This window comes from Pipistrellus hanaki, assembly GCF_964339955.1.
Source record: "Pipistrellus hanaki genome assembly, chromosome: X".
Classification (NCBI taxonomy): domain Eukaryota; kingdom Metazoa; phylum Chordata; class Mammalia; order Chiroptera; family Vespertilionidae; genus Pipistrellus; species Pipistrellus hanaki.
The window spans coordinates 35356895-35369335 of record NC_140524.1 but is presented as its reverse complement, the minus strand read 5'-3'; the positions used below and the strand labels follow the sequence as shown (position 1 = coordinate 35369335).

Genomic DNA, 12441 nt, shown 5'->3' with positions numbered 1-12441 from the left:
CTTAAGCTCTCATTCTAAACCCGCCCCCCCACCACCACCACCTAGGACACACACCACCATCTTATTCTGCTTGGGAGTGATCATCAGGACTAAATGTTGGGACTCAAATCGCTCACATTCATCCCACAGAAAAGGGACCCACAGCCCCTTTCACAGTCCAGGCCAATTTACTCTTTGGATTTTCAGTGATTTTAACGGGGCACACACATCCTTCCCCCGTGTTCTGTGTCCGCAGGGAATGTGCATGCATTGTTCCCGCTTTATGAAAACCTGGTTTGCCTCCGCCCACTCCTCCTCTAGTTGGGGATTTTATCCTTTCCCCCCCGCCCCCAGTCACAGGGAGCACTTTAAGTGATCTGGTCTTTTTTAAAAAGAAAGACAAAAAAAGATAACCAGGAAAAAAAGCTTCCCAGGATTCGTCTTAGACTTGACAAGTGGTGGTGAAGCCCATTCCAGCACCCAGCCCTGGAACTGGAGGCTTCCTTTGGCCAGTGAGCCCGCCTCAGCCCGCGAGCCTCGGGCCGGGCTTTAATGACCTAAGCAACTTTCCTCCCACGCCCCCCCCTCCCGCCTTGGTACGGCCCGTCCGGCGTTCGACGTTCCATCCCCCCCTTCCTTCCAGGTTGGTTCAGCCCCTGTCTACTCCGGGGTGGTGCTTAGCCGGCGCCAGACCGACCCTCGACTTCGGAGGGGCAGTGCGGTGCCTCTGGGAGCTTCCTCCTCGGCATCTTCGGCTTCTTCAGCCCCGTCGGCCTCCTTACCCTCGGCTGGCCCCCGCGATCTCGGTGTATGCCCCAGCGCTGACCCCGCTCGAGATATGTCTACCCCGGCTCGGCGGCGCCTCATGCGGGACTTCAAGAGGTAAGCGGCGGGGACCGCGGCGGCCGCGGGCTGGCCGCCGGACTCAGGGCGGGTCCCGGGGCGGCCCAGGGGCCGGGGGGAGCCCTGGAGTAACCGGCAGCACCGCGGCTGCCCGGTAACGGGGCCCCTGTGGGTTTCTCTAAAGGTTGCAGGAAGATCCTCCTGCCGGAGTCAGTGGGGCTCCGTCGGAGAACAACATAATGGTTTGGAACGCGGTCATTTTCGGGTGAGTCTGCTTTCCGGGCGTTGGCGAGAGATGGGGGATGCTAGGCGGCTCTTCCGGCCCTCGGGGAGCGGCCCCTGGTGCGGGCGGAGTGGGAAAGGGGCAGTGTTGGGGTCTGGTGGGGCCTAGGCGCCTCCCCGGAGCCTGTGCCTCGATTAGCTCGATTAGCTCGGTTCCCGCTGCCTGGGGAACCGTTTGGGGTTCTCAGGGGGGCGGGGCGGGAATGGTGACGGTTAGGCGCGGCGGCCTGTACTCGGTTTCTGAGCCTGAAACAGCTATTTGTAGTGGCTTTCCATCCAGGAACCGGGTTTTACCAGAGGGGGCGTTAGCAATGCTTGGCAGAGCCCGGAATAGCCATCTCCTAAAATGAACCAGGGAGCAGGGGACCCCTTAAACAGGAACTGACATGTTTTTCTCTGTATTTCAGGCCCGAAGGGACCCCGTTTGAGGATGGTAAGAGAGTTTCTTTACACACACCTTTCAGGAGCCTGACCATCTGGGGAAAGGGTTCCCAGTCATCCTGGAAGTGCCTCCTGCTTAGGAACCTGCTTCTCTCTAGCCTCTGCCGCCTAAAGGCTTGAGTGGAATCCAATATGTGGCAGGTTGTTCTGTTGCCTGCTTGACTAGGATCACACCTTTTTTCTTGCTTGCTTCTTTAAAAAAAATCTGGGTAAGGCAATCCCTTTTTTAAAGGAGCATCAGAGCAGTGAGGGTAAAGACTCCTGAGGTCTGGGCTGTGATCTGCAAAATTCAGGCCCCCATCAAGATACTGAGATAGTGTCAACCCAAACACGTGCTGATAGACTCAGAGACCATCTGGTTAGCATTCTACCGCAGGGCAGGTACTGTGTACAGCAGGTGCTTAATAATAAAGGCTCTCAGATGCTGAATGGATGCAAGCATCCCTTGCACACAACTATCTAGTTTCTACAGTCTGGCATTGAATGCCTGTCAGCTTCGCTGCTTGGTCTAAAATGGTTTTTAGTGGCCAGTTTGAATATAATATTGTTTGTTATTTTAAATGAGTTTTCAGAGATTTAGATTTGACTTTTTTTTTTTTAAATATATATTTTATTGATTTTGTACAGAAAGGAAGGGAGAGAGATAGAGAGTCAGAAACATCGATGAGAGTCATCGATCAGCTGCCTCTTGCACACCCCCTACTGGGGATATGCCCGCAACCAAGGTACATGCCCTTGACCGGAATCGAACCCGGGACCTTTCAGTCCCCAAGCCGACGCTCTATCCATTGAGCCAAACCGGTCCCGGCTAGATTTGACTTTTAAAATATTCATGTATTCATTGCTTTTTAAAGATTTTTTTTAAAACTTCCTGTTTTGAGGGAAATATAGATTCATGTGCAGTTGTAATAAATAATAATACAGACTGTGTGTATCCTTCACACACTTCTCTACCCCATTCTTTGGTAACATCTTGAATGACTATATTACAATATCACAAATAGGAAATTGACAATGATATGGTTTTATGTGCACTCAATTGTGTGTGGATAGTTATTTTTTGAGAGTTTAAATCATTTAAAAGATGATTAAAAGTATTTGAACTGTTTGGCATCTTTAATATTTGAGATGTTTTTTTAAAGAAAAGGATCTGTTATTCTTTCTCAGTGACTTATCTTCCTTTAGTCATGTAGCATTATATACATATTCACATAATTCAGTTTGAAGGTAGGAACAAAAATGTTGCAAGCTACTGACTACATACTTATATTGTCAAGTTGGACCACTCTTGGATGCTACCAGTCTACAAGGTAGGTCAATATCAACCAATTCTATAATTTGTCTCAAACACTCAGATTTCCCTAGGAGGCTGCAGACAGTCATCTAAGTACTTTTAGCTTCCTGTCTACCTTCATTCCATGGGTAAATATCACTGCTCTTCAGTCCTGCAATAAAAGGAAATGACAGCAGAAGAGAGGGGTCCTAAAGGCACACTACTTTGGTACAATGAATTATTTGAACTGATCCATAGCAAGACTTAATTTTGCTGTACAGCATTGGTACTACCCTGTTTCCCCGAAAATAAGACAGTGTCTTATATTAATTTTTGCTCCCAAAGATGCGCTAGGTCTTATTTTCAGAGGATGTCTTATTTTTCCATGAAGAAGAATATGGTACACATTTATTGTTAAATGAAAATAAAGGAAATTTATTACCTGTATACGGTACGGTAGTACAGTAGTTGTCAACACAAACCAGACAAACTGAATCCTACAGTATCAAGAATTTACTCATTTATTCAATGACAATCATATCATCTTCTGGAACATCATCATAACACTTCAATTCCTGAATTTCCTGGTGAATTTCTTGTGACTCCATTTCTTTCAGAATCAGTGGACCAAATCTCATGTTTAGTCTAGGGGGGCCTTATTTTCGGGGGGGATGCCTTATATTTCACTCAGAAGGAAACCTGTAAGTAGGTCTTATTTTCGGAGAATGTCTTATTTTCGGAGAAACACGGTAGTTCTTCCTTACTTAAGCTTTATGTGCAGATTAACTGTGTATTTGCTTTAGCAGGCTTTGTTTTCATTGGCTTCTTTTTGTTCCCTCCCTATTTTACTGACTTCTTTATCCTGGGCACAGGTTTATTAATAGTACATCACTTTGCCAAGGGGTGACTACTTAAATATTTCAAGGGTGCTTCTCTTGTTTTAAGTGGTAACAATTGAAAAGGTACTTATGGAATCCATTATCTATCTGGACTTTCCCTCTTGACATTAATGACTCTGTTTTTGATGATGTGTATCTCCATGCTGGCATTACTGAAAGGAATTACTCAAGCTAAATGACAGTACTCTTTTCTGATTCATTCTGTTAGGCAGTCTGCTATCCAAGAATGCTTCCTCAGGTGTCTGCAAATATATTTGACCGTCTGTTAATACCCCTCATATATGGTTAGGGAATTTACTGGAAAACACTGATTAGGGACAAGTAGCATAGTTGATTTTGCCCTGTTTCCAATGTATTAATATAAATTAATAGCCTCCAAACTATTTTTGCTGCTTCCTTGTAAACCGTTTGTAATGGAAGTTTCTGGAATAGCCAGGCCCTAGTTAAAGAGATGGAATCTTAAGAAAAGAACTCTGATTTAATTTCACACATTTGAAGTAAGGACAGTGTTCCCAAGAGCTTATATTACCAAACAAAGCACTGGGGGCATGAGAGCAGTGCTTCCTCATCAAAATATTTGGTTATGTATGTTGAATACAGAGGCTATGGAACAAAGCATTCTCCATCACATATTCAATTTGTTAATAGACATAGTAAGATACTAGTATTTGTTTTTCATAATAGATGTATTCTTAAGAATTTGGGTGTTAGATTTTTCCAAAGAAAATGAATCACTTAAAACCCACTGAGGATGTTTTTAAGCTAAATAAATCCTATGATAGAGTATTTGAGTGTTATCTTAAAAATTAGAATTTTCAATCATCAAAAAATGTTTTAATGTACTTTGCTTTATTTTTCTCTTTGTTTCATTTTATCCATCACCATTTATCTCCCCTACACCCTCTTCCATCTCTACCCCCCCCCCCCCCGAACATAGACACTGTTGTCTGTGTCCATCATTTTTACTTTGTTTTCCTTTCAGGGGTCATAATCTAATGGCCAAATGGCAGGAAATGTCTGCAGAGGTGTTTCTTTGGCCAACACAATGTTTTTAAAAATTTGAATTTTTGAATTATCTGTAGAACATACACTATTTAACCATATCACTCCCTTATTGCCATACACGCAGTCATTTAACACATTTATATAATTTTCCTGGTTCCTATGTATAGATGGAGTGATACTTTCCTTAAAATGTTTTGGCCTCCTCAGGTTCTTGAGCAAAATCAGTACAGATCGTGTGCTATTCTGAGGCTTAAGTTTTCAGTGATTTTAAAGCCTAGCCTCCTAAATATTCAGAGATAAGCTTTAGCCTCAATTGCATGATATTAATTCTAAGATTTTAAATTTCTTTAATATTTGTTTTGGACCTCAGAAATTGCAGTAAGGTTATACTAAAGAGGTGTTGATTATTTAATCTGGCTAGCAATATGAAATATACCTTCTTAAATATGTGCTTTGAATAAAATTTGGGTAAGTTCTAATTTATATTCAAGTAGACATAGCAGATTGCTTTAGCTCTAAAGATATTAAATGAGCTGCTTTAAACGACTTGATTCTTTGGTAGCTAGGTAAGCACCTTGTTGAACTTCTAGGCAGATATTAGGCAGAAAGCTCACGGGTTTTGAGAACCACCAACATAGATACTCAACTTGCATTTAACTGAGTGTTTGATATAGATCAGAAACAAAGTACTATTTAATATTTGAATCCATTAATTGTATATTTCTTTTTTTTTAAAATATATTTTATTGATTTTGTACAGAGAGGAAGGGAGAGAGATAGCAAGTTAGAAACATCGATGAGAGAGAGTCATCGATCAGCTGCCTCTTGCACACCCCCTACAGGTGATGTGCCCGCAACCAAGGTACATGCCCTTGACCGGAATCGAACCCGGGACCCTTCAGTCCCCAAGCCGACGCTCTATCCACTGAGCCAAACCGGTTTCGGCTAATTGTATATTTCTTACTAAAACTAAAGCTTATTAAAACTAAAGATTTTGAGGTTTTGCCTCCTTTAGGTGGGTATCAAGATATGAAACTAAAGGATTATTAATATTTATATTTAATAATATTTATGTTAATAATATCTATAAATAATAATATTTATAGAGCACTTATTTGTGTCACTGCATATTTTCCTCATTTAAACTTCACAACACAACAATGTTACGTGTTGGGTACTATTATTAACTCCATTTTACAGATGAGGAACTTGAGGTTTAGTCAAGTTGAGTGGCTTCCCCAAGGTTTCACAACTAGTCAGTAGCAAAGCTAGGATTTGAGCCTAGGTCTTTGTGACTTCAAAGTTCCACTTATGCCAGCCTTATGTGTTGTTTTACTACCTTTAGGTATTCTATTTAATGGTGGTTTTAATTTAAAGTACGTGAGAGCTCCATCTGCTATGAAATCTGCCCAATTGTAGAGCAATTCCTTAATGATAAATCTCTTGCCTATAATTTTATCAGATTTCAGCATTGAGCCAAATGTTACACTCTAGATACATACAGAAGCTCAAAGTTTTGAACTCTCTTTAACACTGATTCCCACTTTTTCTTACATATTATATCAATAATATTGAAAAGGAAGGATATGCTTTCTTCTCAAAAAAGGAAAGATTTATAACTAGGTGGTGATTAAGGGGAACTTTGTTCTGAAGGATTATAGCATGTTTGTCCATTCCAAAATACTTTACCTTTTGTCCTTAGGGAGGTTTAACGATCATTTGGGTACTATTAATGGAAGCAAGAAGGAAATAAATTGCCCACTCTGAAGGAAACAGTACCAAATTATATCCTTATCTGAAGTGTGATCTATTAGAATAAGTGATTTATTTAATATACCAGAGTAATATGGTGGAATATGCATCACCTTATACCAGATAGTAACTGATTTCACAAGTTTACTTGAAGAGATTTCATTAGGGAAAAAATAGTTGCCCAATTGTTTTCTTGAATTTATTAAACCAAATTAAAAATAATATTTTTAAAGGAAAAAAATCTTCCCAAATCACATCATCCTACAATTCTTGAATGAGATCTATTTTATCCTTTACTTATAAGTCTATAATCTAGTGTGCTTTAGGGCCTTGTGCTACCTTAGTTGACATGTATTCAAGAAAAATAAATTCATCATTAGATAAATTTTCTGGAGACATGAATGTAATCAAATGCGATTTTTAAATTACTTCTGCCATTAATTCCCTCCATTAGTGTGAATGATTAAGTTGATTTTATAGTGAAGTACTTTGTGAGTCATACTTAAGGGTTTTTAGAGGGACTATTAAGTTGTTTTTTTTTGTTCACATTCAATTATATTTTCATTATAGAGTTGCTATTATATATGGAAAGGAATTAGTGAACACTTTAATGCCTATTCCCTTCTATTTTAAAAATAATTTGATTATTGATTTGTGTTTCTAGCATTGATTTTTGAACCTTTGTAATCCCATTCTCTCTAGTCCATTAAAAAAATCTCTGGAGAGCTTACAATGGCAGCTGATTCAAATGGGCTTTTAAGATCTTCCAATTTTCTAAAGGAAGGCCACATTTTGGCTTTAGTTTCTTGTCATTTTAAGGCTGTCTTCAATATGCACAGTGGTTAAAGTTATCCTACAGGTAGTAATTTTTAGTTTAAGGGGGCTGTGTTTAAGTTTGAAGGAAAATGTCGAAACAAAAAACAAATCACCTCTGGGTGGCGGTTCTTAAAATATCTGTCCATTTTTAGAGCCAGTTCCTGGAGATGTATCCCTTAACCGGTCTCTCTCTTGGCATTATTTCATTTAACAATTGGGAAAAAGTCACATAGCATTAAAAACAAAATACTTCTGAACAAAGTGATAACTGTTTTCTTAAACCTGTCTTTTCTAACTACAGGAACATTTAAGCTTATAATAGAATTCACTGAGGAATATCCAAATAAACCACCTACGGTTAGATTTGTCTCTAAGATGTTTCATCCAAATGGCAAGTATCACTTTATTAATACAGTATTTTAAACGACTGCACTGTTTATTAGGGAGGTGTTCCACATTCCTATGGGTTTGGCCGTGGTACCGGAGTATTTAGGCATCCTGCTGTTCCTGAAAACTGAACTTGTTCCTGGTGTGCTATTGCCTCTTCAGCTATAGTCCCAGAACTAACGCAAGGAAGCTACTTCGCCTTTGCTTGGAGTCTGAGAGCCTCCTGATTTTGATGATCTTTGTGTCATTAATGTATTAAACAAAAGTAAGGATGCTCTTGAGGCTTCCTTTTATTTATTTTTTTATTATTTTTATTATTATTATTATTATTTAATATATTTTATTGATTTTGTACAGAGAGGAAGGGAGAGAGATAAGAGAGTTAGAAACATCGATGAGAGAGAGTCATTGATCAGCTGCCTCTTGCACACCCCTACTGGGGATATGCCCGCAACCAAGGTACATGCCCTTGACCGGAATCGAAGCCGGGACCTTTCAGTCCCCAAGCCGATGCTCTATCCATTGAGCCAAACCGGTTTCGGCTTGAGGCTTCCTTTTAATGTTAGGCCAGATTGGGGTAGTCTTAGGTTGTAATTTTTCACTAGTGTTTTCATTTTTTAATATTGGGAGGGAGGAAGGGAGAGGGAGAGAGAGATAAAAACACGAGGCCTGGCTGGCATGGCTCAGTGGTTGAACATCGAACTATAAACCAGGTCATGGTTTGATTCCCAGTCAGGGCACATGCCGGGTTGTAGGCTCGATTCTCAGTGTGGGGTGTACAGGAGGCAGCCAATCAATGATTCTCTCTCATCGGTGTTTCTGTCTTTCCCTCTCCCTTTCTGAAATCAATAAAAATGTGTTGTTTTTTAAAGAAACTTTAATAATAAGATAGAATCATCACTTGGCTGCCTCCTACAAGCCCCACCCTAGGGATGGAGCTCGCAACCAAGGCATATGCCTTGACAGGGGATTGAACCTTCTGATTCTTAGGTCAACTCTCAACCACCGAGCCACACCAGCTGGGCTCACTAGTACTTAATAGTTTCCAACTTTGGTTACAGATCAGAATTACCATGGAACATTTAAAAAAAATACAGATGCTCTAGCCCCAATCCAGACCTACTGAATATCAGATTCTGTGGTTGAGGGCCAGGTATACAGTATTATATTGGAAAAGCACCGTTTTCTTTTTTTTCCCTAGCAGTAAGCCTATAGAACAGCTTGCCTTTTATTCAGGTTAATAAAATGTATTTTCCAGGTTATCAAATATTATCTTTATGCCAATATGAAATCTTGTGAGCTATCTTTTGTTATTTCATATAGGAGGTATAGGTTACTAATTTGATGGGATGAGTTTCTCACAAGTCTCTGGATGGTTGGGGACCCTGTTAGAAAATGTTTATGATTTCCTGGATAATGGGCACTCTTTTCAGAAGGAACACTAAGTATCTTCCAGTTTTATATTGACTACATTTGACATTCTCTGATCCTGATTATTTCATTAGTCATGATTCTGACTATTTTTAGGAAAATAACTGAGGAGAAGCTGAGAAAATCTTGTTAAACCTCAAAAACAAAATATTCATTTGTTTGTCTTGATTATGCTGTTAAAACCGTATTGGTTTTGTTATGTTTAACATACATATTTCTCTGCTCTTAGTCTATGCAGATGGTAGTATATGTCTGGACATACTTCAGAACCGCTGGAGTCCAACTTACGATGTGTCTTCCATTTTAACATCAATACAGGTGAATTTTTCCTTCACGTAACTAACTGGCCTTTTATGTGTTTATATTAGCAACTGAATTGTTTTGAAAGTCATATCTTAAGGTAAAAGGTTGGTCTCAAGACCTCAGCCACCAGAATGTGTATATTTGTCTAGATACTAGCAAATATATATATATATATATATATATATATATATATATATATACTGCATCTAGGAACTGACCTTTTACAAATTGTCTTTGTAGTCTCTATTGGATGAGCCCAATCCCAATAGTCCAGCAAACAGCCAGGCCGCTCAGCTGTATCAGGAGAACAAGCGAGAATATGAGAAACGTGTTTCTGCGATAGTAGAACAGAGCTGGCGTGATTGTTGATTTGGGTGCAGCAAGTGAAGAGGCTGGGCAAATGAAAACTATATATTGATGTGTTTGTCTCCTTCTTATTCTTCAGTGTCATCACATTTACTTCCATTAAAAGCAAAATAGTTATTCTGCTGTTTCCATCTTCCCTCGCCAAACTTTTCCTACCCCTTCTATCTTCTTATTGAACATCAAAAACACCCCCTATGAGATCAAATGTACTGTACCTGGGTTACGTGCAAAAATTATTAATGCTTATTTCCTTTTCTGTTGTATCTCACCTCCAGCTGTGGGGCAGTATTTTGTTAACGTACTTTACACTAAGTTCCTTAAACGAATTGTTATACAAGTGGTGCTTCTGCATAGCTTGATAACCGGGATGTTATTTTTAACAAAATGATTTAAGTGTTTCATCCTGGCTGAGACACCTGTGTTGGACTTAGAAGTGAACATTTGGAACATGGCCTATAGAAAACAGGGAAACAAATCCATATAAACATCCATTTGGAAGAGATGAAAGTTTTAAAACGCATTATTTCTAAGATCTAGCCAATATGCATTACAAGGTGGTTTTCGTTGGTAGGAAGGAGAGTGTTAAAGGACTCAGCCAAAGGAGTATAGTCACTGTAGTAACCGACACATCCCCTCCTTGCAAGATATTCACTGGACACACCCATGCTAAGTTTCAGACTACAGTCGGCCTTCTGTATCTGCAGGTACCATATCCATGGATTCAACCAACCCCAGATCGAAAATATTTGGGGATGGGGGGAGTTTTGTTGATGTATACTAGGTAGTTAAGCCTCTGATGGTTGTGTCTGTTCTGTTGAATACTTAGGGATGAATGTACTGGAAGTCTTCCGAGTTTTACCTTTTAAAGAGGTGTGGGAGCAGAGGAATGGAAACAAATTTTTAAGGTGGGGAAGGTTGGTGATCCTTTAATCTTTTAAAAGTAGTGCTACCTTAGATGAACAAATTTATAATCTCCCCTCATTGTTTAGAGTTTTAACCCAATGAAAAGAGCGTATCTGTGGCAAACTGTTTTCCACGAAAATCCTGAATTAATGCTGCATGCTTTAGTTTCTTCTTTCCTTTCAGTATTATAAGAACCTTAAAGTCAATGTTTGCAATCTTTCTTTGGATATTTATACTTTTAAATAGTAACCTTTTAAGTAGCAGTGTGGGACAAGGCTTGTAAATGTTTTGTCTAAATGTTCCATTGTCACCTTGTGTGCATTTATCACTCTTCTAAATCTAACTTTGCACAAGTAACCCATGTAAAAAATGTACATTTTTCAAAAGTTGTAAATAAAAATAAACTTAAAATTTTGTAGTCAAAGTATAATTATATTTTAGCTCAGTATGAACTTTTGGTATTATTGAAATCGTATATCTACTCTTTCCCCCCTTTGAAATAACATGGTAAAAGCAAAAGTACAGATTCTGGGAAAAGAATAGATACTGTTAGAACCTTTTTTCTTTTCAATCATAAGAAATGCTTTAAAAAAACATTTTAACAGTATGTAAAATCTAAATAAAACAAAGCTACCTTAGCATTAATATTATGATCAATCAAAGGAATGAAATTGAGATAAAGAGAATAAACAAACCCAGATCTTTACCAGCACCCTCAGAGACCAACACCTACCTTCTTGCCCTAGCTTAAAAACAAACAGTACCAAACTATTATAAAATAGTATTTTCAGTTCTGTGTAAAGTTTGGCAGTACAAGTATCCTCAAGTTATCTTGCTTAAACAAAACTCTTCTGAGAAACATCCTATTTCTTTTTAAATAGACAAGAACAGTGACTTTGTGGAAACTCACCTCTTTACTTGTTTGGGGGAGGGAACTAAGTAAAATTAAATCCTTAAGGTATTGTACCCATTCATCAATTAAGACAATGGCACTTTAAGGAATGCTCAATGTGTTGTGAGTTCATTCGACACTGACCACATTAACTGGTTTGTTTCACTTAGCAACAGTATCCTTGTATGTACTTAAGTCCACTTCTGCTTCAAAGTAGAAACATTGTGTCTCCACTTGATATTAGTTTTACATTTACTTTTTTTATCCCATTGTGGCTGGGTATCTTATTGACATTGCTAACCACACTTTATTTTTATTTATTTATTTTTTAATATATTGATTTTCCACAGAGGGGAAGAGAAAGGGACAGAGAGCTAGAAACGTCGATGAGAGAAACATCAACCAGTTGCCTCCTGCACATCCCCCACCGGGGTTGTGCCCGCAACCAATGTACATGCCCTTGACCGGAATCGAACCTGGGACCCTTCAGTCCGCAGACCGATGTTCTATCCACTGAGCCAAACCGGTTTCGGCTGCTAACCACACTTTAAATTAAGGTGAGATCAGGAATGTGAAGATCTATTTTTTTTTTCTTTTGTACACCTGAGAGACATATTCCCAATTTCTCATGGGATAACCCTTTCAAAACCTTACAAGTCAACAAGCTGACCTCCCAAAGCAATCATACCCATAGTAAAAGGTAAATTTACCTTTTTTCTTTACCATTTTTTTTTTTACAAATGCCTCAGCCTGCCTGCATATGACAATTATTTTAAAGTTAAAACAGGTTATGTGAGGTCCCTTTTAAAATGACAGATCTGAACTTGAGTCTTCAATTCTGCACCTGCTGATGTGTGGAAACGGGCATG

The 12441-nt window shown here is 39.2% G+C and overlaps 1 protein-coding gene across 1 annotated transcript; it reads left to right on the top strand.

Annotated features, from left to right (window-relative positions):
- The first annotated feature begins 617 nt into the window (after positions 1 to 617).
- On the top strand, positions 618 to 11091 carry UBE2A (ubiquitin conjugating enzyme E2 A). The gene is made up of 6 exons (XM_084870418.1): positions 618 to 861; positions 1007 to 1087; positions 1512 to 1537; positions 7592 to 7681; positions 9338 to 9426; positions 9652 to 11091. Exons 1-6 carry the CDS (start codon positions 818 to 820, stop codon positions 9778 to 9780), a joined length of 459 nt encoding a protein of 152 aa, XP_084726544.1. The 5' UTR covers positions 618 to 817; the 3' UTR covers positions 9781 to 11091.
- Positions 11092 to 12441: the final 1350 nt, after the last annotated feature.